Below are 26,327 nucleotides of genomic sequence, written 5' to 3'. Positions count from 1 at the left end.
AGGGCCTCCGCAAGTCAAAGCAGAGAGTTACTATGCAGTTGACTGACTTTAAATAGACATCAGTGGCTGTAAAACATGCAAATTCCTGCACACTAAATTGTCAGTTTCCTCAGACAAATAATTATATATCAAAAAACTATACAAACAATGTTAAGGTTGTAAAGTCAAGAACTCAAAAATTAGCAAATGCCAGTCTTAAGCTTGCCCTGCAACCTTAATTCAGCTCCCTTGTGCATATGCATTGTGATAGTTTTAATTACATGATTACTAAACATCTTCCAAAATCTGCAACAGATGAGGCACTACGTTCAGTACACTACCTTGATTCATCTCCTGAACATTTCTTATTGGCATAGGAATGAGCCAGGGGTCCTATGGAAAAATTGCGCTAATGTAAATTAATACTTTATTACAATGCATCTGCACAAGGAGGCCGAACGTTCTTTTAATGGTTTGTTGTGTATAACTTCCCAGGATTTTAAAACAGCAAACTGAAAAAAAACAGAAAATCTCATCGTATGGAACCATACTGATTCCACCAGAGGTTATCAGTAGCATTGGAACTTGTAGAGCCAGAGTAACTAACTGAATGCAGTAGTGTGTCATCCAACTATTAGAGGGGGACGAGGGAGATATTTGCCACTGGGTTTCCTTAATGGCAGCATTCAGAGAAATGGTGAGACTCAGGAATCCTGGATTCCAAACCATGTTCTGAGAGGAGTGTATTCTAGTGGTTACAGAACCTCCTGTCCCTTCTGGCCTGTCTTTGATCCACTCTTTTGCCCCCAACTCCTGGCTTCTCATTTAAGCTCCCTTCCTCCACCACCTCAGCATCTGCCAGTCTTCCCTACCCTACCCTTGGCTTCATGTCCCAAACTCTTCCAACATTCTTCAAAAGCCCACTGCCCAGCTCCTCAACCTCTGTATTCCAGTCAAGCTGCTTCCTCCTTCCTGGGCACCACAGTAGTAGTAGTCAGGCTGGTCCAAATCCAATCAGTCTTATCTGAAACAAGCTAACAACTCTTGGCATTATCGTGCTAACTTACTTTTGGGTTTATAAGTAAAATTTAGAATGCCAGGTTCAATCATACTGCATTCTATCTCATGGTCTTTTGAAATTAAATTACTACTAATGTCAGGATCTAATACTGGCCTTGTGACACAAGAAATAATTAAATCTACATCTTTTATTATATACAGTACTTCAAAATTGTGATTTAATAGTAGTTATTTTTACAGGTTCTTTCCCCAAATACAATACAGTACTGTAGTGCAGTGATTCTAGATGCCCTGTTGAAATTTTTGACTAGTTGTTTAATTCTTACATACTGAAGTGTTCTTAAAAGGGAATGGTGGAGATTTGACTGAAAAGCATTTTCTGGAGATGAAAATGATGGTTGTCATTACTGGGTTGGGACTCCTTGTCATTGTGACTACTCCCAAAATAATGTCCACCATGATTACATTGATAATTTTGGTGTAATGCTGATGTTTGTTCTATAAATACTATTTAGAATTGTAGTTAAAAATACAGGGGCACATAGGAATTGTCATACTGGAGCAGACTAGTCCATCTAGTCTATATGTTGTCTCTGACAGTGGCCAGTACCACACGTTCCAGATGAAAGTGTAAGAACCTTGTGGTACACAGATGTGGAGTAATCTGCTCCCAACATTCAATCTCATCCTGATCTCTAGTAGTTGGAGATTGGTTTAAACCTTGAAGCATGAGGTTCAATCAATTGTTCAATCAATCAACAGTGTGGGAAAGGGAGAAAACTCACCAAGCTCCTCTGAGACATAACTAAAAAAGTGTGAAGTAAAGATACAGATTTCGGAAGTTTTTCATTAACAGGTAGTACTTGGAATTGCATTCTTAGCTGAAATGTGTGAAAGATGAAAATTAGGCCAGACTAATTATATACTGATTCTAAAATTGCATGATACAAAGTTTGTTTTAAAGTGTTGCTTTCATGTACTCATATAATTAACAAATATGGATGCTAGCATTTTGTACACACACTTTGGCATCTCAAAATTAAGTGGACAAGATTTCTGGGTACTTTATAGAAGCAGCATGTAGCTTTTATCTTGAAAAGGTAGAAAGCACTACTTCATTCATAGAGAATTTGCTCGGCAACTAAGACAGTGGTTTACTGTACAGTTTGACACTAGAGATAATCAAAGTGACAATTATTGTTTGTAACATAATTTCAAATTAGGTTGCACATGTTTAGCAAATGTTTAGATAGAAAAAGATTAAATTATGCCTATACATGCTCCCCATCTAGGCTTTGTACGAAACAGGATCAATACCAGCATATTTTACTGCTTTATTTAAATACTATATATAACAAAAAATCAATGTTCAGGATCACAGGGAATAATCAACATTGTACAGAATCTTTCTTGAATGTAGGAACTGTGAGTCAGCAGCCCTTTAATTTTTTTAGTTGCAGCTATTGTTCTAGCAGCAAGCTTTACTGCTATTGTCCAGTGTTTGTCCAGCTCACGTTTACTGGACTGTGGGAACGGATTAGGTTTTCATGGCTTTTTTTTTTCCCCCTTCTTGCATAAACTCTTGATCAAAGACATTCCTTGGATGACAAAACACTGTATACTGTGTCACACAGTCCTGACCAGACTGCACGAATGGTAGTTTAAAAACACATGCCTACATTGTTCTCTAACTGGCATTTTTTACAATATATGTGCGGACACACTGAATTTTTTGAAACCCATTTTACCTGCTTTACAAGAAACCAAACAAACCACAACTTATCCATGGTAAACAGTTGCCAGTTTTTTAAAACTAAAAAAAAATGGAAAACTGGATTCTTCATTATCCAATACAAATAACAGACCTATGTGAATAGACAATGGTGCCACTTTTAAAGTAATTTGAAGTTATATCTGCTGTGTATTTGCTACCTGAAGTAAACCTCCAGTGTGATGTGGTCTGTGAGACTTCTATTTGGGTCAAACTCATCATGAATCTGTATTGTCTTGATATATCTTTCTGGTACTGCCTATCTAGAACAGCTGAATAGCGTGGAGAATAGAGCATAAGTGGAATTCAGGATTTGGTGTGAGGGCAGAAATGGGTGGGGGAGTGGGGATGAAAGACACCAGGTTATATAAATTGAAGTTCTGGGCCAGATCCTCAGTAATTATAGTTGATGGAGATATGACAATTTTTATCAGCTGAGGATCTGGCCCATGATATCTGTATAATACGTTTTTATTTTGTATAAGGTCTTTTGTACAAACTATATCACAACAAGCTTTACAAGAATCAAATAATATTGTTAGAGAAATAATAACTGAGAAAGAGAGAAATTAAGAGTTAAAAGTTAAAGAATAAAGAGTGGTTTTTTGGGTGAGATTTGAACACAGAATCAATAAGAAAGGGAAGCTTTTTCAACTATCATGAGCTTCAGGGGAAAATTGCATCTACCATAAAAAGGCTGGTTCTTGCTGGGCAAAAGTGGGAGGGAAGCAGAACGAGTTCAATGAAGTAGCCTACATATTGGTAGGGAAGTTTGCAATGTTATTATCTATGGTGAACCAGTTCTGTGAATAAATTGGGGACATCATTTTCTGTTGCATTCATTCTGGGATCTTTAACAATGAAATGTACTTAACCTAACTTCCCTAGGTCCTTATGGTTAATCTACAAATGAGTTCCATGCACTATGCTTTTAATGTTCTGATTCTGTAAGGAGATTTAGATAAATATAAAGAATAAAAAACTCGCTACAATACTCTGCTTTTAGGAAAAAGCAAAATTCTGTCTTTTGACAGAGACTTTCACATGAAAGCACACTTCTTGAGCTTGGCTAGAGACCATGTAGCCTCTCCAGACAATTTGGATATAAACGGTATGCCTGTCAGGGTTGTCTGAAAAGAGCAATGTATTCTCCATATAGATCACCACATACTGATCCAATATATCTCGTAACACAAAGTAAATAAAATGCTTGAAGATTGCCAAGGCATCTGTCAGCCCAAAAGGCATGACTAAATATTCAAAGTGGCCACAGCAGGTATGGAAGGTGGTCTTCTATTCATTCCCAGCTTTGCTGTGCATGAGGTTGTAGGCTTTGCTGCTCACAAACCGGGAAGAATTAGTGGGGGAAGCAAAAGTGGATGGGAACCTGGGAGGCAGTGACCACGAGATGGTTGAGTTCAGGATCCTGACACAGGGAAGAAAGAAGAGCAGCAGAATACAGACCCTGGACTTCAGAAAAGCAGACTTTGACAACCTCAGGGAACTGATGGGCAGGATCCCCTGGGAGAATAACTTGAGGGGGAAAGGAGTCCAGGAGGGCTGGCTGTATTTTAAAGAATCCTTATTGAGGTTATAGGAAAAAAACATCCCGATGTGTAGAAAAAATAGTAAATATGGCAGGCGACCAGCTTGGCTTAACATTGAAATCCTTGCTGATCTTAAACACAAAAAAGAAGCTTACAAGAAGTGGAAGATTGGACAAATGACCAGTGAGGAGTATAAAAATATTGCTCAGATATGCAGGGGTGAAATCAGGAAAGCCAAAGCACACTTGGAGTTGCAGCTAGCAAGAGATGTTAAGAGTAACAAGAAGGGTTTCTTCAGGAATGTTAGCAACAAGAAGAAAGTCAAGGAAAGTGTGGGCCCCTTACTGAATGGGGGAGGCAACCTAGTGACAGAGGATGTGGAAAAAGTTAATGTACTCAATGCTTTTTTTGCCTCTGTCTTCACAAACAAGGTCAGCTCCCAGACTACTGCACTGGGCAGAACAGCTTGGGGAGGAAGTGACCAGCCCTCTGTGGAGAAAGAATTGGTTCTGAACTATTTAGAAAAGCTGGACGAGCACAAGTCCATGGGGCCGGATGCGCTGCATCTGAGAGTGCTAAAGGACTTGGCCGATGTGATTGCAGAGCCATTCGTTATTATCTTTGAAAACTCATGGTGATCAGGGGAGGTCCCGGACGACTGGAAAAAGGCTAACATAGTGCCCATTTTTTAAAAAGGGAAGGAGGATCTGGGGGACTACAGACCAGTCAGCCTCACCTCAGTCTCTTAAAAAATCATGGAGCAGATCCTCAAGGAATCAATTCTGAAGCACTTAAAGGAGAGGAAAGTGATCAGGAACAGTCAGCATGGATTCACCAAGCTCAAGTCATGCCTGACTAATCTAATTGCCTTCTATGATGAGATAATTGCCTCTGTGGATGAGGGAAAAGCAGTGGACATGTTATTCCTTGACTTCAGCAAAGCTTTTGATACGGTCTCCCACAGTATTCTTGCCAGCAAGTTAAAGAAGTATGGGCTGGATGAATGGACTGTAAGGTGGATAGAAAGCTGGCTAGATTGTCAGGCTCAATGGGTAGTGATCAATGGCTCCATGTTTAGTTGGCAGCCGGTATCAAGTGGAGTGCCCCAAGCGTCAGTTTGACGTCAGACTAATCAGCCTGTAGTTATTCATTTACTCCCTTTACTCCCATTTATTTATTTACTCCCATTTACTCCTTTTGTGGCATGAGTTTTTTTCCTGTCCTCTGGAACTTCCCTGGTGTTCCAAGATCTGTTAAAAACCAACATTAATGGTTCAGAGAGCTCCTTGGCCAATTCTTTTAATACTCTTGGGTGCAAGTTATCTGGTCCTGCAGTTTTAAAAATATGTAACTTTGATAGTTGCTGTTTAACAATAATAGGTGCTTTTTATTAGTGTCTGTGCATTTAAGTGTAGATTGACAGTCAGATATTAAACCAAATTCAGATTCAATATAGAAGGTGCTATAAATTAACTCCTTCCCACTCAGCTAGACACCTAGATCCATTTACACCCACTTGCTGATGTGTGTAAGGGAGTCTCAGGTATACTTAGTATCTTACTTTCTAAGTAGTGAGGATGTAAGTGGTGTAAATTAAGTTAGGATAAAACAAAATCCTGTGAAAAATAATAGGTACAGTTTTACCACCATTAGTTCAGACTCCTTCTAGACCTGTTTAAACTCATTCTAAATTTAGCTTAGGTCTTCTCTTCTTCCATCATGCAAATATCCCCCCACCAACCCATCAGCATGCCCTAATCCTTTTAAGGAGGGACCATTTCTAGAGGAAAGTACTATTGTAGACCACATAATTCAGTCTCTCCTCTGTAAGGAGAGCCAGTAAGGGAACAAACTAGTGCCACGTGTAACAATGTTTGTGATGAGGATACCTGTGCATTGGGTAACTGCAGTGAGACCAAATCATTTTGCAGCAGGCTACCAGATTAGATGATGACAACTTTCTTACAACTCTTAAAAGTTTTGGTGTAGTTATTGCTTGAAAACCGTAGTGTGCTGTGAAGTCTAAGTGGCAGGTGTTACACTGGCCACATGCCAGTTGCCCAGGAAACTTATGAGTCAGGCTCTAGAAGTTTTCATGATGGGCTGGGGGGGGGGGGGAAATGTATGTCTGCTTTTAGTCTGGATCCTTTGACTGATGTACCTAGTGAGAAATAACATCCCCAATTTTCAAAACAGAGATTTGGGATAAAAAGAACTCTCCTTTAGGACTTCAGATTGGGACATGATCATTTATAATTCAACCTAACTTTAGTTTGGTATTCATATATATAAACAATACATTGGATGTATATATACACACACACTTAACTTGCTAAATGATCCAGCACGTATCTACCACTGTTATTTTTTCAAGCCTAGTTCAATTCTTTTCCTATTTTGTGTATTGCCCTTTACTAGTGTTAAGCTCTGTAAACAAAAATAAGTATTTTTACCTTTTATGGCCTACTACTTTATTTGAACTAACGGTAGTAATACACAATGCAGGCAGGTGGGAAATAAAAATCTAACACTACTGTCTTTGAAATACACTAGTCATTATCTAAAGGGGACATTTCCATTACTCTGGTAAACTTAAAAGCTAGAAATAATTTTGTAGCATCAAAATCCTAATTTATTTTACTTATTATTGAAAATATCTATCAAACAGCTGGTTAGTCGAGATAGAGGCATAAAAGAAAATCTTAAACCAAAAAAAAACACCAAAAAAAAAACCTTTGACATTTAATATATATCTCTCTAGGAATTTGTGCTGACTGACCCATTGCCAAAAGACCTATCATTTCCTAGAGATGTTGAAGAATGAATTATTTAAACACTGCAAACTTTAAAGCATGGAGTGTCAACACAAGAAAATGCCACGTGGTTTGCTCACTACATCAGGATCCAGTTGTTTAAAAACTGCTGTGTGCTGTTAAACTGCAAATTTTACATTCATGAAGCTAATAAAAAACACAGCACACAGGCATTGGGTTTTACAAATTTTATTTCTAGACTTTAGTTCTTTTGCTGGAAACTTGTCTGTTACAGGTCTGTTGGTGAAAATGTGCATTTCAGACCAGTGATGCCAATAAGTACAATATAAAAAAAATGTACAAATCTGAATTGCTTGCTTACTATAGATTGTTATAATAATGTGACAAATAAAACATCTCTGTTGGCACATGAACCTGCTTTATCAGGATTTGGCCTTTTAGTACATACATATTTAAAGAAATTTGCAGTATGTACTGCCACTCAGTGTAACACACATAACCAACAACCACTAATGCAATAATCATGTTTGGTTCAGAGACACAGAGATGCCACAAACAGAAGTGTTCATGAGGTAAGCAGTAAGAAATGTTCCTGAAATTTGGACAGAATGTATCCAGTCCTCCTGGGTCCTGCGACTGCTAGTAGCATTGCAATGCTTTATTTATACACTATGTAGGATCTTAACTGCATTTGCCCTCAAAATGAGTTCTAATTCTGTTTTGGTTTAGCAGCATACAGGCAACAGCTAGATTATTCTTCAGCATACAACTCTGTTAGCTGGCTTATTTATGAGATTTACAGGCTTTTTTAAATTAGCATTACGCTATAATTAACAAAAAACAAAACAAAAAACCCTAGTATATTATAACAGATTAAACACACAAAATACTTAGAGTTCCAGAAGATAACCTATCATACCAAATGATGAGTTCCAGCTGATGGGAAACAACACCAAGTGGCATATAAGAGTTATATTATAATGCACCTTTCATATATCAATGTGGCTAATAACACATCTTAAAACTACTATGATAATAAACCCCAGATCAGACAAAGAATCCAGCTTTATAAAACGCATAACAAAAAACTGACATTACTTGATCTTCTGAAATGTCTGTCGTTTTTAAATTAATGCAACCTAGTTGCGAATCGCGAGACCCATTCAGAATAACGTTCAATGCATTTCAGTTTGCAGTAGAACTATGAGGCACTGTGTACGAACATTAAAACCTGGTCTAAACATGGTTAACTGAAGTATGAGGTATTGTGAAACAGGAACCTTTTTGGAATAGAGCAGTAATAATCACATTAAGTAAAAATTGATCACATAAAAAATCTACAAAAAATGATGTCAATAATATAATTTTCTATGAGAAAATTAAAACCTATAACATGGCAGTATATGACATTGTATAACAACAAAAAACAAAAACAAAAAAACTGATCCATAAAATAGCAGCAAAACACAATGACAAAGATACAGAAAGCAATGTTAATTTTTTTTCAAACCATGCTGGGAATTTATCCATAGCAGCTCAATAAAAATGGAGCATCCACTCCTTTTTTTTCTTTTTTTTTTCCTTTCTTTTCTTTTTTAAATTTTTTTTACAATCAACACCTTAGCGGCAGTTTTCTCACATACATTTCACCATCACATTCTCCTCGAGCATCAACTTCAACAGCTATGTCCACGTCCCTTCAGCTACTTTCTAAAATAATAATAAAAAGATACATAGCCAAGATGTGCAAATTTTCTATTTGTAGCTAAATAAAAAAACAACAACTGGGGGATATATTGGAATAAGAACTCCTTTCAAGTACACCAAATCTATTCTTTTTTAACTATGGCGTTTCTCATGGTTAGATAGTTTTTGGAAATGTCTAAGAAGGGGCCAAATACACTGTTTTTGAAAAGAGTGTCTTTTTTTTTCCTTAATAAGCTGTGTTAAAACTGCAACATCAAGGGTAGAAAGATTTTTTTTTTAAATCAAGGGGCGATTGCGTTATTTTACAAATCATACTGGCCTTATGAACATCCTCTGCAATAAATATTCTTTTTGCCTTAACTATAAATTATATATTTTAGTGTTTAAAAACCTTCAGTTGTAAAACATCTAGAGACAATCCTTAAACTATGTGTCCTATACGTGAACCTTTAAGGCCCCTAATTTACAAACGTGAGTTGGCACCAAAGGATTTCTAAACTTCAACTTTTCTATAGAAAAGGATAGGAAGATATCCTGGCAATTTGTGAATGCAATTTCTCTCACTGGAACACAACCTTCGAAAAAAAATCACCTTTCCTCTAACACCATAGTTAAATGCACTTGCTTTGCAATTCAAAGTTTGCGCACAAGCACTTATATATTTCCAAACCATTCCATTTAAAAAAAAATTCCCACAATAAAAGAACGTATTTCCTATATCTAATGGACTGAAAGTGCTTTGAATGGAATGGTTTTAGAATATTTAAAAAAAAAAAAAAGAGAGACTAGGCTGTGGATTGAACCTGACCATAATGAGGCTGAATATCTGTTGGGTCAGACCAGCATTTTATACACAGGTAACTACAAAAATATGAAGATTACAAAAATATAATATATTATGTCAATATTTCGGTTTCTCTTTATAATAGAGTATCGTATGAGTAGTACATTGGCCCTTCCCCGACAATGCTAAGCTGGAACCCTACAAAAGCCTTATGCACAGGCAATCCACAGGTACAAAAGAGTAACATATAATAATGCTGTATACTAAAATACACTAACTTATGGGTTACGTTAACCATTTATAAGGTGAAGAGGATAAAAACCTAAGAAAATAAAATAAACATTTACAGATGAATTATAAAGTGACTAAATGCATAAGCAAGCAAGATACAGAAAAGCCTAGAACTGCGTTAAAGCTATGCTTTTTATAGGAAAAAAACAAAAAGAATATGTCATTTTCTATTAAAAAAAAACCCTCTTCTACTTTAAAAATGGTTCGTTGGTTGGTTTTGTTTGTTTTATATGTAAGAAATCAAATTTAATACCTCCCCTGGAGACATTGTGTGTGTTAATGTCTATTTTTACAACATACAGACAAGAACACTTTAACATAAAAACTAGTTGATTATTATTGTATAAAAATCCTCTATTTTTTGTAGCACAAACCCCTTGGGGTCATGCAAATATTATTTTTCTTTTTTTTTTTTTAAGACAGTTTTGGGGTATTTTTTTTGTTTGTTTGAAGTCACAGATGGAAGGGAGAAAGAACAAGGAAAAAAATAACAAGAGTGAAGCTTTCCCTTCTGGTATAAAAATGTCCTGGAGAAAAGGGTTTCTGGGGGAGAGATCCTGATGCTGATTCCTTCTCAGATGCCCTTTCTTTGTCTGCTGTCATTGCCAAACAAACCGATTTGCAGAAGTCCTCTTAAATGTTCACGTCTCGCACATCGGTGGGTGTGCAGGAAAGGTCTGCTTCATCCTCAACAGTCTTTGTTTCTGAAGATATGTTGTGTTGCTGTGCCTGGCGTAGACTGGATTCGAGGAGGGATTCAATCTGTTCTTGGCAAGCTCGTAAACAATCCTAGAGAAGATTAAAGGGGAGGGGGAACACAACCCTTTAGAAAATATATAAAACCGTGTGCCAAATACTATTTTTGCAGAAGGCAAATAAAAATGTAACACCATTTATATAAGGGGGGAAGGCGGGTGGAAGCGAGAGAGATAGAAAGACTGGATAGCTCAAGGGGCTGGGCTACAGGTTTTTGCCATCTGGTATTTAGAGGATTATGTCAAATGAGAGTGTAGTCTCAGTTCATCTCCCAGTGGGATAAGTGTGCATCTCAACAAATTGCTACCACAGTTAACCTTAACTGGCCCAATGTTAGTCTCAGAAGAGAAGCCAATAACTGAATGGGGCATGGAGACTAAACTATAGTGTCACCACTGGTAATGCTGCCTCCACCCCTAAAGGCACATTGGTGGGACAATGTGTTGAAGCTTATGATACTTCTACCTGTACTGTAAGTGTTCTGTAGATGAACAGAAGGCTCTGTCTCCAAGGCTGTCAATCTTGCATCTTTCGTGAGTACAAGAGTTTCATGGATCGTGTTTTTCGAAAAATTCTAATAGCCTCATTCTGATCTCATAGCAGTGTGAATCAGGAGTTACTATCTTGCAGTCAGTGCAATTACTGGGCATAAAACTGGAGTGAGATCAAGAATTAGGCCCAAGACTGTAGCGCTATATAATTTCTACTTCTACAACAGAAATGCCTTGGCACTATACAATCCAGTAGAAGTGGTATGAGCCATTTCATAAACAATGGCTTTTCAGTTAAGGAATGGCTACATTTTTTTGAGACGAGCTTTTCAGATTGAAGGTGCTATATAAATACAAAGTATTAGTAACTAATATTCTGATTATATTCAGCAATGGCCTGATCATGTTAGCTAATTGATTACTAACTCTGGAAAACATCTAAACAAAAAATGCAGCATTCCAAAAGACCAAAATGGATGCCTTTCTGCTGAATGCAGGTCTTTCACAACATACCATCAAACAGCCAGCAACCTCATGGCAATGATTTAGAAAGTGTTGCCAACCTTTTAGCTTGCCACTGCACTCACCATCACACAGAGAGAGACCAACTAGGAATGAGACAATTCTCTCTGTGACTCATGGCTCAATATGAGCTTGATCCTGCTAAGTGCTGAGTGTCTCATGTCTCCAGGAAGGTGCTGAGCACTCTCCACTCCCATTGACTTCAATGGGAATTAAGACCACTAAGCACCGCACAGGTTCAAACTTCATATGGGTAAAAGAAACCCCCCCGGGCATCTAAGTGTACAGTTAGGAATCGGCACATCAAGCATCCAAAATCTATTTATTCACAAAATCACAGAAATCAGAGATGGAAAAGAGCTGTTAGATCATCCAGTCTGTCTTCCTGCAAATGCAGGATTAGATATTCTTTAGTGCCATGCACACCCATTGCATGGGCACAGACTTGGAGTGCCTTAAACAAGCGAAACAATCACACAGTATATTGCCAAAATTCCTCAGGCACATTGTTTACTCACATCCTTATAACAAACATTGTGAGCTTTTCTCAACATATTTAACTTTGTGTAGTAAGGACTTTGAAGTTTTCTTTTAGTATTGCCTTTTCTGATTTAACCTATGACATGCGTTAGCCCTTGCAGTGAACCCAGTCTTCCATGATAAATTGCCGTCAAAAGTGTTAGGATGTGCATGACTGAGAATGAATGTTGTTTTCCTGAGAGGGTGACCTGCCTGCTGTTTTCTTTATCTCCCAGTTTCAATTCTGCCTTCATTCAGAAGCTTCTTGTGTGATCTACCAGCTTTTCACTGATTCCACTACCACAAGAACCTTCTCTGCCACCAATAAGGGCACATGGCATTTGGGGTAAAATAAGATTAGAAACCCAAGCAAACAATTCTCTGCAAGTCCTTTCTGAGAGAGAGGGAGGTTAATCCTACCTCTAAGCAGATCAGACCATCAGTTACAGCTCACTGAAAACACATAACCTATGACCTTTTCTGGTTTAAACCCTAGTGTAATATTTCCTCTTGACAGAGACACACAGTATTTTAAATGACAAAAAGAAATGCCTCATATCCTAAAGTCATCATGCCTTCGACTCCTACGTACCTCTGGCCTTCCCAGTGAGATCTCTAACAAGACTCCCCAAGATATGACAGATCATTTCTGACTTTAGATACCACAGGACACCCATTTTAACTCCTGATAGCACGCATACCATGACACACGTAAATAGATATACAGAAATAATAAGTAAACACAATTTATTTTTTGCTTCCAAAAAGTTCAGGCACTTTCAGGTTGACTCAGCCATAACTAGGTGGCAAGTTTCTCACTGAAAGCCAACGCATAGTTGTTTCAGAGCAATTCCAACGCTGGCTCTGTTTTTTGGAAACACTCCCACATACATGTTTGACTCTGAAAACTGAAATGTGAACTAGTTTTACTCATAATATTGAACAAGCAATGAATACATTTTGTAAACAGCTTGGGAGGATTTTCTATAAATGATTATTCTTTTCCTTTTCGGCACTGAAAAAAATCTTCACTCTGACACTGCAGGAGTGGATTGAGTTCTGATTGTATGTTGTTAAATAACATACAATCTTTACAGCTTACTGTAAACAGGCTGTCTGCTAAATTGCAATTTAATGAACAATGTGATGTTTGAAATGCTTTATGTTTTTGTTCAAATTATTTTTTCACGTAGATATTAAATGAACAGCTTCTCTGCAAGAATATTAAATTTCTCAAAAATGCTACATACAAAAAAACTTACTGGGTACATTTTCATCACTAGCATAACATTATTGATGCCCAGTGTTACACTTACATTTTGTTTTTCCATTCTACTCACAGCTTCTGAATACTGGGAGCAAATACAAAACTTGTGTGTTAGTCTGATAACTTCTCCCAACAACTTTTCTGCTTCACTACCCAAATTTTCAATGCCCACAGTTTGTTCAAGGTCATAAGCCCTTCCTGGATTAATTAAGCTTCTCAGTGAAAAAAAAAAGGCCTACTAGATTACTGATGTGGTCAAATACCTTTATTTAACATACACAGTAGACATGATCAGATTGAAATTCAGTCCAGCATAAGATTTAAGGTCAGATCTAAAGGAAACAAACAACAACAAAATCTATTGGAAATCCTTTGTTATTGCCTGGCTCATTAAGAATAAAAGACATATGTTTGAAGGTGTCTCTGGAGTGGGCAGGGAGGAGAAGCAAATTCCAGTGTATTAACAGACAGCATGGAAACCCAATCTAATCTAGTTTAGCAAATTTCTGGCCTGGAAATGAATGTCAGGCAAAATTCAATCCATTTGGATGATGGGGTCAGGAACAGAATGATGGAAGACAGCCCAAGACTTCTAATTGTGATTATCTGACTTCTAATTACCACTGATCAAAGGCAAAATGGGAAACTGGACTCCTACCAACATAAACATGAACTATACAAGAATTTCAATCAGGTGATATTCATTTTACTTTAGACTCAACTTTTTTGAGACTAAGGTAAAACTTATCAGTATGAAAACTGAAATCCAACAGACCATCTGCTCTGGCTAGCAAACAATCAGGAAAAGTGTTAACCATTTTGTCAAAATGCATCAGTCTAATAAATACTTTGAAACAATCGAATCCACATGATATTAAATGTATGGCAATATGTGCCATCACTTGTGGATCAACAACCCAAACAATGTTATTAAGAAAACTTTCAAGATCAGGATTAGTGTTTGATCCATCAGTTAAGATAATTTGTTTCATAAGAAATGCGTAGTAAGCTCTAAGGCCAGAGATCCCTCTTTATAGAAAATCCAGTAATTGTCAAATTCACAGAATAATTATGGCAGAGGATATTGCACCTTTATTATAAACATGGGGACAGAAATCATGTTAATACAGAAGACCAAGAAAGAAATCAACAAAGATTTAGGTGATCTTTCCTTTTTGAGGTTCCTTAAAAAATTTACATATAACTTTATGATATTTCTTATTTTATCTAGCAAACTATGTAAAAATCTTAATGTCTAGTTATTGTTATTTTAAGACATAAACGTAATTATCACAAAAGTTTCCGTCCCACTCACCTTAAAGATCTTCCTTTTAAGTTCAGTTCATATAGACTGTGGCCTTGCATACTATTTATGAATAATAAAACGCAGTGCCCAAAGTGCTATTACTTCTAATTAAAACTACTTTCCTTTTTCAAAGAGCTCTGACACTGACTAAGTCAAGTCATGTAAGGACATGTTGCAGTTCTACATGACACAGAGTTCTGCGATGTGTTAGAATCTAATTCATGGTTATATATGAAAAAAATGTAAATAATATTTTCTTTTAAATCAGACATACACTATAGGTGCTGAAAGCAGATTGCTTGCTTCTTCCTAAGTTCCTGATTCAAATGTCTTGAATTGGATAGAGTTCAAGCATACACTTAAGCACATGCATGGTCCTAACAAACAAGCCAGAATATTACAGGTACACACCACTTCAGCAGTGGGATACTTAAAGCATCTGTAGTACTTAAGAGTATATAACATTTCAGCACTGAATCAGTACTACTAAATTCTGCTCCTAGTAGTATTAAGAGCAAAAATAATTTGCTTAACTGTGTGGTATAGTATCTTGAAATAGTTAGGATGGGCCGATAATAAGCAGCAGTGAAGTATTTGTCTGTGTTGGCATCATCTAAATTCTAACAAAATATCAGAAAAATATTCCCTTATATCGGAACTAATCATAACAATGCTTTCACAATTTGCTAACAATCATTAAAATTCTACATATCACAGCCCTTTATATTAACTTGGGTGTGAGTTGTTTGGTTGTTAGAATAATTATATATCTTCAGTTTATGAATACATAAAATGAAGGGTTTTACAGCATCTCAAAGATTCTATTGCAAACCACAGGGTTGTCTTTATTTGAGTCATTGTCCAGAGCTTGGAGACCTCACAAGAACCTTTTTAAAGCATCTATTTATTGGTCTTCCACATTGTTACAAAACAAAGCTAAACTCTGCCCCAACTTCACACACCATTATGACATGGATCATTGACTTTAGGTCTTCCTTGTAGGCTCCCTTCCTGGCCCATTCACTCATGAAAGGTTTATTGCTCACTAGTTACTGATGTGCATCTCCTGGAAGCTGCAGGGCAAAATGAGAGTCCTATGAGGACCATCTACCTTGTCAGAAAGTCGTGGGACAAACATTTGTTCCAAAAAGGAATTCAATACCAGCTACTGTGCAGGTCTAGCACGTAATAAACCAAATTAGATAATTAGAACCCCCTTAAAAAAAGCATTTCACACCACTAGGCACAATAAAGGGTCTCAAGAGTGGTCAAAGATAAGCTCAGAGATACCATGACGTCTATTTATTGCAATCTTAGTAACTATTTCCTTGTCTTATTTTAAAGGTTTTTGTTCTACATAGGCTGCTGGTTTAATAACCTACAAACCGAATACAGCCTCAGCAATTGTCCTAAACCAATTTAAGAGTTTCCTTTGCTTTGTTGATATGTCTGTCTTAACAACATTAGGACTGGTCATGGTATTCATATCAATGAACTGCAGTAGCGTAATCTCTGATTTTTAATGTATATAACGATGACTAATAGTCACTGGGAAGAACAAAAGAGAATACACTTGAAAAACCACATCCAAGTTGTACTTTGATCAGCGTTTACTGTCAAATCATATACTACAGTGAGGCACTCAAAAAACTCTAAAATAGAGAGATTGAAAGAATCACTTACCGGGTCACATTTGATAACTTGTGATAGGAAATGTGTGAGACTTTGATAGGAGAGGAAAGTGTTAGTGTCTCCCAGGTGAAGGCCTTGCACGGCTGCTACCACACTCCCAGCTGCGATCATGGAAGGTGGGTTTGAAATAAACTTAACATCTGTTTAAAGAAAGAAGTGGGAAAAAAAGAGAATTGATTTCTTTAGGATGAGCTTGCTTGTGTCACTCCTAAGAGTTAGACCTGATTGCCAGATAATAAGTCTTAAGAGGCTGTAGGATTGCAAACATAAAGACTCCTCCTAATGTAATTTAACAATATCGGCAATTAACGGGCCCGATCCCACAAGCACTTATGCACATGAATAACTTTACCTGAGTGAGAAACCCTTTTTTAGAGAAAGGCCTGAAAGGCTAATCATTCCTTTGAAGGATTTTGAGGATATTAGAGCCCTAATCCTGCAAACACTTATAAATATACTTTACTCCTGTGAGTAGTCCCATTTAAATCAACGTGATTATTCACATGAGTAAAGCTATTCACATTTGAAAGCATTTGCAAGATCAGGTGCATTATGTGATGTAAGCAGTCTCTGAATCATATACCCTTTAAAACATAAACCTTTACAATTATGTTAGAAAGAGAGAAATGTATAACTTTAATATAAAAAAAAAGCAAAAACAAAAGCGATTAAGACCACTTAAACCTGTCAGTAGGTGAATATTCTATATTTAAATTAAGGTTTCATCTTCAAAATGCTTTGTCTCAACCTAGTCTCTTGTCAGTGGCTGCCATCCATCCTGGCAACAGGGATTTAATGTAAATGTGGCATAACTAAGTGACGGGGGTCCCAAGAATTGGCGGACAATCAGTTACATTCTGATGTGACACCATGCTGACAAGAGGCTGGGCCCCCTTCCAGACTGCATTGCTGTAGGTCTCTCTACAAAGCCACTCCCATGATTCTTTGAGGGGCCTATCTCTGCCATTAGAATGTTATTCCCCCCCCCCTTTTTTTTTTTAATAAGGGCAAATAATGTGGAATAATCCACATTTTAATGCTAAGGCTCTTTCTGCTATACAGGAATGTGTTTGATTTTTGATTCATGGCAAAATGAACCCTGGACCAAGTATTAGGAGGAAAAGAAATAAGTGGTACTAGTAAATGTCTAACTTTTTAGGGGAGAAAAAGGAAATGATATCTTATATACGATAACTTGAGATACATTCCTTCCCCTATTATCAAATATACAACTTTTCCTTTGCTGCATAAACATAAAACCACCTGTCAACCCTTGAATTAAATCAAAGACATGAAAAACTTAAGCGGGAGGGAATGGGGGCTCTATGAAACAGTTTAAATATTAAATCATTTATCTCTTTATGATTTAATATCTTTTGTATAAAGGCTTTAACAGTATAAGCATCAGGACTCTCTGTATATACTAAAAAGAAAAGGAGTACTTGTGGCACCTGGTTAGTCTCTAAGGATGCTCAAATAAATTGGTTAGTCTCTAAGGTGCCACAAGTACTCCTTTTCTTTTTGCAAATACAGACTAACACGGCTGTTACTCTGAAATCTGTATACACTAAACACCTATTGTTGTAGGTATTATAGGTACAGTTTGGGGTTTATATCTCTGCCACTCCATCTGTACCCTGACCCATCCCATACTCACCTTCCAAAGGGAAATTTACCCCAAGCTCTATGAAATTGAAAGTGCCTTCAGAACTAAATTGATGTGATTAAGTATAAAAGGGTTTTTTATGTGCTATGTTGCCAGCTAAACTCATGTCACATCTTGACATATCTGAAATAGGTCTAACTTATCTCTTCCCTCCCCCACCTCTCCCCAACTCTTTCCCAAAAGATTTCTAAATAGATTCAGTTTGACCATTGCCAATAAATGCATCCCAGAGATAGTATCTAATCTGTTCACTCAAACAAATCACTGGTATGTTTTCTTAGGTACACTTAAAATGAGAGGCTTCTGTTGGTTTAAACAGGTCTGAAGATTTGATTCACCAAACTTTAGTTGTATACACATACACAGTCACAGTGAATTATCTCCAGTGTTTATTAGTTTCTGCATAATTATCATCCCAAAAAATGGCCAAAATTGTGTACGTTTAATGAGCCCATTCAGACAGTAGTAAGTTTGGGATTCCTGTTTGCTTTTTTCTTTTAAAGGGGGCAATACACAAAAACATGAATTCACAGTCACACCCTTAGTATGTCCAAGGTGGAAAAGTAATAATGCAGTTTAAATGACCAGTTTATGTCTGTCCCCATAACCACTCCAGACAAGCAGCATGGACTGTCTTTTTGTTGCAACTCAACAAGGAATTATTTGTGGCAGAGGCCACTAATTTCAGCATATTAATCAGGGGGCCCCTCTGGCCTGTAATTGGATGCCCCCAAGTGAAGAGTGTGGCATCATTGTCAGCCTCCATCGCCTCATCTTGCGCTATTGAGCGCTCAGGAACAAGGGGGCTTCGGTGAGATGAATTAGACCTGACACAGCCACAATGGGGAAGGGGGCCCCATCAATTGAAGCACACATCCCCAGTAGCCTATCTGAGACTTCATCCAAAAAGAATAAACAACTTCAGCGTTGTTAAAAAGAGAGAGAGGGAGAATGAGAGAGAGAGAGAGAGAGAGAGAGAGAGAGGAGGGGGAGGAGAGAGAAGAATGCCAGCCACCCTGAAGGGAGGACAAAGCAGGCATCTAGGCGCTGCAGCGCTTTAAAAAAAATTCCTAACAAGGCGAGTCACCCCTTTTCCTTTTTAAATGGAGCAGCAATTCTATCCGTCTGGAGAGCTGGGGGCTATGAATGAAAATCTTTTCATTGAGGCAAATCAAAACTGTGAACATAAATCACTTGCTGCAAGATGCAACAGGTTCCAACTGGTCACATACCTTGAGTCTCCCAATTTTATAAAGGCCAGAGAATAGAAGAATTGTAGCAAAGTTGTTTCAAAGGGAAGTCTTTTTTCTCTCTCTCTCCACCAGGGAGGAGGAAAGAGAGGAGAGAAGAACAATAATAATAACATAAAGGGGCCTGGTATGTTTAGATAACCAGAGGGCCACAATGAAACGCTGAAGCGCCCAATATTTGTTCCTTTTCATTGTTTTGCTTGTATAGAGCTGGAGTTTTAACTTAACTCCAGTCTTAACTGGGGCCAAAAAAGGCCTGTTTCCTTCTGAGTTATCCCTGCCTTACTTGGCCACGCCAAAGCCCCATTTATTAAGGTCAATTATGTGTTAACTTCGAACAACCCCTGGTAATTTTTTCTTTCCTTCTCTAACCTACCACAGCAAAAAGTTGGTGAAAATATATTTAAAAAACAAAACAAATCCCCTTCTATTAGGCAGGCAACTGAGGATGGAGCATAAAGGGAATTCCAGTCAACATCACCTTTCTATGTAATCTTTTCTATCAGAAGCAAATACTCATACACATCTTCAAACTCTCCCCTGCCTTCACCTTGTATTTCAAGTAGTGCTCACACAATGGCACTGGAGTCAATTTCCCAGTGGCTTCCATGGGCTCTGGATCAGGCCCACAAGGTATTCAGGGAAGTACAACCGGTTTGCAATCCACCTAGATTAGGGCTGGCCAGAAAAAAATATAACACACCAAAAAGTGAAGGTCAGATGCTGCTGACGCCACGTGTTCTTTATCTTGTCTGGGCATCACTAGCCAACAAGGGAGTCATCCGAAGAGAGACAAAAAAATCTTGGCATCCAAAAATGAAATAAAAATCCAAAGCTGATCAAACAGCTCTGTTCAACACTCCTTACTCAGGTAATATTCCCAGTGACTTCAATGGAGTGCTGAATAAGTCCCATAATCTTGATGACCTCCATGCTATTTTAAAAAGCTAAGTAAAATTCTCTGTACATGGGTCACATTCGCTGATCCATTTTCCAGCTACCCATGTGGTGAGGAGCATACTGTTAAATATAGACTCTGGATGTGCTTTCTAAAAGAACCATAACAACACTGACAGTAGATCAAAGTACTGGACTCCTAGCAAGGCTTCAACCTTTGAACTACTCTTGTTTTCATCACTATCACTGCCAGCACAACCACCTAGATTAAACATCCCCATATCCAAAGGGGAGACTGGATAGCTATAAAGAAACACCATATACAACTAATCTCTTAGGTGGCTTCAGACCAGGCAATCACACATTCGAATTCACTACAATCTCAATGTTCTGCTTGAATCTCTGTCTAGGAAAACACATTTGATCCACAAATGTTTCAAACCCTTTAAAAGCTGTTTGGAGAGGTTCTATTACTCACATATTAGGAGCAATGTGCTGAGTCAGTCAAACTTGTGAGCTGCCTGCCATTCTGTACTTAGGCCTATGATAAAGGCAAGACTGAAACCTACCAATAATGTATATATTTATCTTCAGAGATTCTGTGGCTATATCTCCAGGCCAGACACTTCAGTGACAGTGACTATGTGAGACCAATAAATTATTTTTATTTTTTTAATGCTTATTATTTTTCTTGGATCTTTTGACCACATCCATCCCTGGTGTAACACCACTGAACACCAATGTACATCAGAGATTAATTTGCCCTTTGGCTTTAAATACACCCTAAGCTTTCAAGTACAGAGAGATGGGGGGGAGGGGTAGCTGCATTAGTCTGTATCCACAAAAAACAACGGAGGAGTCCAGCTACAACCAACAGAGACCTTTTCTTCAGACTGAACGACTCAATGTCATGCAGGCATGACCTCTCCTTTCACTTAACTATTATTGGATATGAATATTCATATTTATAAAGGTATATTACTAATTTCAAGTGAGTTTTTTATTAGTATCAACACGATCCTTGACATTCATCTTTATGTGACGCTACAGGCTTCCCTTCAAAGGAGCATTTGCTTTGGCTGCCTTTGTTTCCTTATTCTTTTGCCACATTTGGGTTTCTCATGCCACAATTGAAAGGAATCACGTGAAGTGGATTTTAAGAAAAACTGATCAATCCTTTGAAAATCACCTTTGTCCTGCCTGCCCCGACACTCTTTCCCATGAGAACAGTGGTATCTGGAGGAGATCATAAAGGCAGTGTTGCTCTTCTGATCTCTTGCTCCCCATCTTACTCTTGTTATGGTTCAATGGATAAAATGCATGACCGCCTGCACACCATTTGTGCACGTGGAGTTTCCGGGAATTAGCACACACACACACACAATGCCCTTGAAACCAAAGATCAAGCCTCTGCAAACCTGGCCCAGGGAACAGTCAGTGTCTCTGGCTCCTCTGCAGTCCGCCCCTGCACATGCCTCCAGCAAAGCACGTGGCCAGCTGGGTGTGGACGGCAGACTTAGCCCTGTGCCAGAAAAGTGTCTGTGCCATGTGCCCCTTCTGCAATCCACCATCTACTAGCATGGGAAAAGGGGAAACTTGAATGAGGGAGATTTTACAACAAGCCAGTGAAACGCACCCATATACAGAACTAACTACATGCAAATTCTTCCTCCTAACTCTTTCAAAACTGCCTTAAAATGAATCCACAATGAGGGAGTCTGCTTCCAGGCCAGAGATTCTTTGGCAGGCCTTCATAGGCCCAGATATACACTGGAGAAGGATCTGGCCATTCTTTGAGATAGGTTTATTTAATCACTTTCCATGAAGAGTTTTACATATTTACTTCATGTTAAACTCAGAAGAGAGGCATCTTCTCAGAAACTTACCTTCTGAAAAGTAATCCACCTTCTGCAAACAACAGGGGACAACACTCAGTGCTTAAATTATCTGCACTGAGTTCTGTGAACTTGAGTATGGTAACTCTACGGAAAGTCTTAGGAATTGGGGATAAGGGTGGGTGTGCATGTTGGGTATGGGGAACAACACGCCATTTTAGTGTGCAGGGCATACCTGTTGCGCACAGAGCCACAAAAGTCTGGGCATGTTTACGGATGATTTGCTTGGTGTCCTCCGCCACAGGCATTTTAGTAAGGAAATGTTCAATGAAATCATGAGGGGTCATTGCGGCCAGATTCCATTTCAGCTTATTCACCAGAAACAGCTCCATTTGCTACAAAAACAAAAAGGAGGAAAGGGGGAAAAGAAGGAAAACAGTTAGAAGCTCTGCTTATAAACAGCTTTGAAATGTAGCAATTGCTTCTGAAGCAGTTAAGGTGAATTTCATCAGTTTTTACTGTATTCTGGAATCTTAATGCATGGGCTTCTTTTTGAGGCACTGACTTCTGCATGATTGGAGACTGATGACTAAAACACTACACTTCCTCACCAGTGGTGCTGTGATGGTGTGAAGGAGGATTACTAGCAGAGGCGTACCAAGGTGAGGGTGCCTTTATGCATGAAACTACTGCAAGACTGTCCTCACCCAGAGGCCTGAAATGCAGCACTCCGTTCACCAGTCAAGTTGCTGAACTGCACACTAGGAACGCAAGAGGGCGCCAGCCACCCACTTTTTACCCCTTGTCCTGTGTTTTCTCTGAGGGTGAGGTAATAATGAGTATCTTAGGGATTTTTTCATTCGAATAATCTACTGCATCATGTAGTCTGCAATCGCACAGAGTCTGCACGAGCCCAACTTTCGCTGGCTAAGAAGCGCGTGGAACCCCCTGACGCCAGCTTACTGGAGCGGAGGGGGCGGGGGGCAGAGACAGCCGTGTAAGTTACATCTGTTGCTCCCATGTGCCGTAATGGAGTTAGCCTGGGAGCTGGAGGTGAACGGCCAATAATTCTAGGGGGTGAATCGCGCATAATTACTCAGTGTGAAGTAGGGGGTCACACTGGGCAGATCTGAAGAAGGAGCCTCGCGATTTTCTCTGTCGGGGTTGATTTTTATTTATTTTCCTCTCTCCTGATCGTGCTTTTCCAGATGAAGTAAACACGAAATTACCAGTAATTCGTCGGGTCTAATGGAGTTGTCGGTGTAAATGCTCAGTTTTTCTGCGGTTAGAGGAATCGTTTCCTTCATTTTTGAAGCCACAAACATGCAGGTAGCTCCCAGAAGTTGCAATCGGTTTTTCTTGAGGGGTTCAAACGACAAAAATCTGTCCAAATAATTCATAGCCAAGGGGAAAACTTCCTCTTCACATTTCTGCTCCTCGCAAACCTGGAAAAGGAGAGAGCTCGTTGAAACGAATAATAATGATAGCAACTAGTCATGCCTCCTCCCCCCGACCAAAGCTTGAAGGGCACGGCAGAGAATAGGGGTGACGGGGGGAGAAATAAATTTCCCCCAAAAGAGTGGGGAAAAGACTTAAAAGAAACTGAAAGAGAAAGTCGCAAACGGAGAAAGTAGGGAAATGTGGCGTTAGCAATCCACAGCCGAGCTCTGGCCAAAAGGGGAAATCTGGATTCTCACAGATCGGCAGCCGCTTTGAAAAAGGCAAATAAATTGCAAAATGATGCGGGGACAGAGCTGGGATCCCAGGGTTTTGTTCTTATTTGCCTGGGTGCTGCAGATTCTCTGCTTTGCTCGAGACACAAAGGTGGCGTCCGGAGCAGCAGCAGCACCAGCCCCATTTCCCCAGACGTCATCTTTTCAAAAAATATTTAAAAATATTTAAAAAATCAGCCGAAGCTCCAAAAAGGGCTGAAAACGACCCGGCGGGGGTCCTTTACCGATCCCCGGGCTGATGGGGCACCTGGGGGCGTCCAGGGAGATACCCCGAAATCAAACTCACAAGGTCCCCCTCACCCTCTTCAGAAAAGCAACGTGCGACATTTCGAAGAGCAAGGGCAACGTGCTGTGCTTTCAAAAATTAATTAAAAATAGATCGCAGGCGCCCAGGGCTTCGGAAAAGGCATGAAAATGTAGCCCCGGCTCCCTAGCTCCAGCTGGAAATGCCCTGACACATGTCCTGCCAGGGGAGTGGGGCATTTGAACTCGATTTTGCCATGCGACCTTGCCGAAAGTTTCTGCAACACAAGCATGTCTTTGAGGGGTGACCACAGCTCGCTCTCTGCTCTGAACAAAGAAACTTTCACCCTGCATTTCCCCAAGAAATGACAGAGCCCAACAGCCGATCCTCCTGTCCACAGCCCCAGCAGGGACCCCCGTTTCTGGAGCACCCCCGGCCCCCTTTGGCTTGCTCCTGGGGACTTGCTAATTTTCTAATTATTAATAAACACTTTTGCTTTGCAATAAAAGAACAAAGATGGCGCATAATACTGGCACGGGCAGCACTTGCATACGTGTACATGGATATTAATTTAAAATAAAATCCCAATAAAATAACTGGCGAGGTTTAACTGCAGCCCTAAGACAAGAGTGGGGCGTCGGGGTGCCTGGGAAGTTGCTGTGCTCATCTGGGATCCCAGAGAAGGACTCTTAAGGGGGCTTTTTCCAAGTGGGGCTTTCAAACTTTGTTTTCTCTGGCACTGAGTTCATTCTAAAAGGTTCAAGGGAGACCCCCAGAATTTATTTTCTTTAGAGATGGGGGTGTGGGATTTGCTTTCCCTCTATCGAAGACACCTCATTGTTAACAAGTAAATAAAAGATAAGGGGATAAAAGGCATCACACTCTTGACTGTCAATATATATCTGTAGCAATATGTCCTATGCTGAAGGAGGGGGTGTTTTTTGGGGGTGGGGGGGAGCTGGGGCTGGAATGGGGGAGTTATTCAGGGTTTATTCAGGGTTTATTCATTAATGCAGAAGCTTGCAAAGAAATCTCTGAAACATACAAACCTCCAGCATCCAAGTGGCAACTATTTTCCTCATATATGGCAAGATTTCCTTCTGCACGCACTTGAAGTAGGACACAGAGGGCGAGCAGGTCTCCTCTGCCTTCAGCATTGTCTGCAGAACCCTGTCATTTAGTAGGTTGGCATCTAGATAGGCTCTTCTGATGGTTTCCACTTCACAACACAGCAGCTGATGTTCCATGTCTGTCTCCTTCTTCTAAAGTCAGTTTTCTAAAGGACTGAGTCAGTCTCTCTCTCGCTCGCTTGCTCTCTCGCTCGCTCTCTCTCTCTCTCTCTTCCCCTTCCAGGAGTCCCTTGGATGCTGCTTGCTGCTACTGCCGCTACAGCCCTCTGGAGGCTGAAAAACTTTCTAACTTCCAACAAAACTCTCCTGTATAGTCCCTGTGACGTTACTGTTGTTAAGCAGAGATCAAAGCACAAGAGAGAATGAGAAAGAGAGTGAGAGAGAAGCCAAAAGCAAGGGGCAGAGCCCTAAAGCCATCCCATAAGCTTTAAGTCCTTCCCCTTATACAGAAGCAGGGGTTTAATGCAAATGAGACAAGGGCTTGCTTTCTTCAAGGGAAGCAGAGAGGTGGGGGAAACCCAAATTGTCTCTTCAGTGTATGATGCATAATTTTTAAAATGGAGAGAGTTCTGCAGTGGGAGCTAAATGATGAATGGGACTAGGCCACACACAGTCAGGTATGGGTATAAATACAGGGAAACTTATTTATTATTTAGTGGGGGGAGGGCAGCAGGACCATATTAATTATTATTATTGCCTAGCTCTAAATGAAACTAGTATTATTTAAAAATATGCTTCCAACTCGGAGTGCCAGAGCACGTACAGGACCATGTCCTTGCCCCTTTCCATTCCTTGTATTCCTCCCCACCCCCATTTCAGCATAGATTTCTGCTACATCCCTGAATTTGAACAGAATTAAGTTCCCCCTACAATATTTGGTTTTTTTTTTAAACTTTAAGCTTTTACTCTGCAAACGGGGTGGGGAGGAACATGGTGATAGCTCATCCAAGCTGCACTAAGAAAACAGTTAACCCTAAACAGGCAATAGATCAGATATCAACACCCCACCCCCACTACACTACAACCACCCACAAAAATCCCAGCAGTGCAGCAAAATGGTGACCAGCACAGTTTCCTCCAGCACAGTTCATACCTGGAGGAAGGTGCTGATAGTCACTGGGGTTACCAAGGGCCTGAGCCAAAGCC

General features: G+C 39.3%; 1 protein-coding gene across 3 annotated transcripts; it reads right to left on the bottom strand.

Moving 5' to 3' along the window:
- Nucleotides 1–7,303: 7,303 nt before the first annotated feature.
- CCND1 (cyclin D1) lies at nt 7,304–25,544 on the bottom strand. 3 transcript variants are annotated; one of them, XM_084629867.1, is made up of 5 exons: nt 25,101–25,542; nt 23,304–23,519; nt 22,310–22,469; nt 16,418–16,566; nt 7,304–10,662 (listed from the first exon to the last, which is right to left on the bottom strand). In XM_084629867.1, the coding sequence occupies exons 1-5, from the start codon at nt 25,296–25,298 to the stop codon at nt 10,507–10,509; spliced, it is 879 nt and encodes a 292-aa protein (XP_084485993.1). In that variant the 5' UTR covers nt 25,299–25,542; the 3' UTR covers nt 7,304–10,506. The 3 variants fall into 3 exon arrangements, with proteins under 3 accessions (XP_084485993.1, XP_084485995.1, XP_084485994.1); XM_084629869.1 differs by lacking the exon at nt 7,304–10,662 and adding an exon at nt 13,675–13,760 and having other exon boundaries at nt 25,101–25,544; XM_084629868.1 differs by lacking the exon at nt 7,304–10,662 and adding an exon at nt 15,475–15,807 and having other exon boundaries at nt 25,101–25,544.
- Nucleotides 25,545–26,327: the final 783 nt, after the last annotated feature.

Source organism: Lepidochelys olivacea, assembly GCF_965140295.1.
Source record: "Lepidochelys olivacea isolate rLepOli2 genome assembly, chromosome: 6".
NCBI classification, from domain to species: Eukaryota; Metazoa; Chordata; order Testudines; family Cheloniidae; genus Lepidochelys; species Lepidochelys olivacea.
The sequence above is the reverse complement of the archived record's forward strand: the minus strand, read 5'-3'. Positions and strand labels throughout refer to the sequence as shown.

What these genes read in the sequence shown, in the direction of transcription:
- CCND1 (XM_084629867.1), bottom strand. Translation starts at nt 25,298, where the DNA reads ATGGAACATCAGCTGCTGTGTTGTGAAGTGGAAACCATCAGAAGAGCC. An exon ending in TTGCCACTTGGATGCTGGAG is followed by an intron (nt 23,520 to 25,100) that starts GTTTGTATGTTT and finishes CTCCTTTTCCAG; the next exon opens with GTTTGCGAGGAGCAGAAATG. An exon ending in TTAGACCCGACGAATTACTG is followed by an intron (nt 22,470 to 23,303) that starts GTAATTTCGTGT and finishes TTGTTTTTGTAG; the next exon opens with CAAATGGAGCTGTTTCTGGT.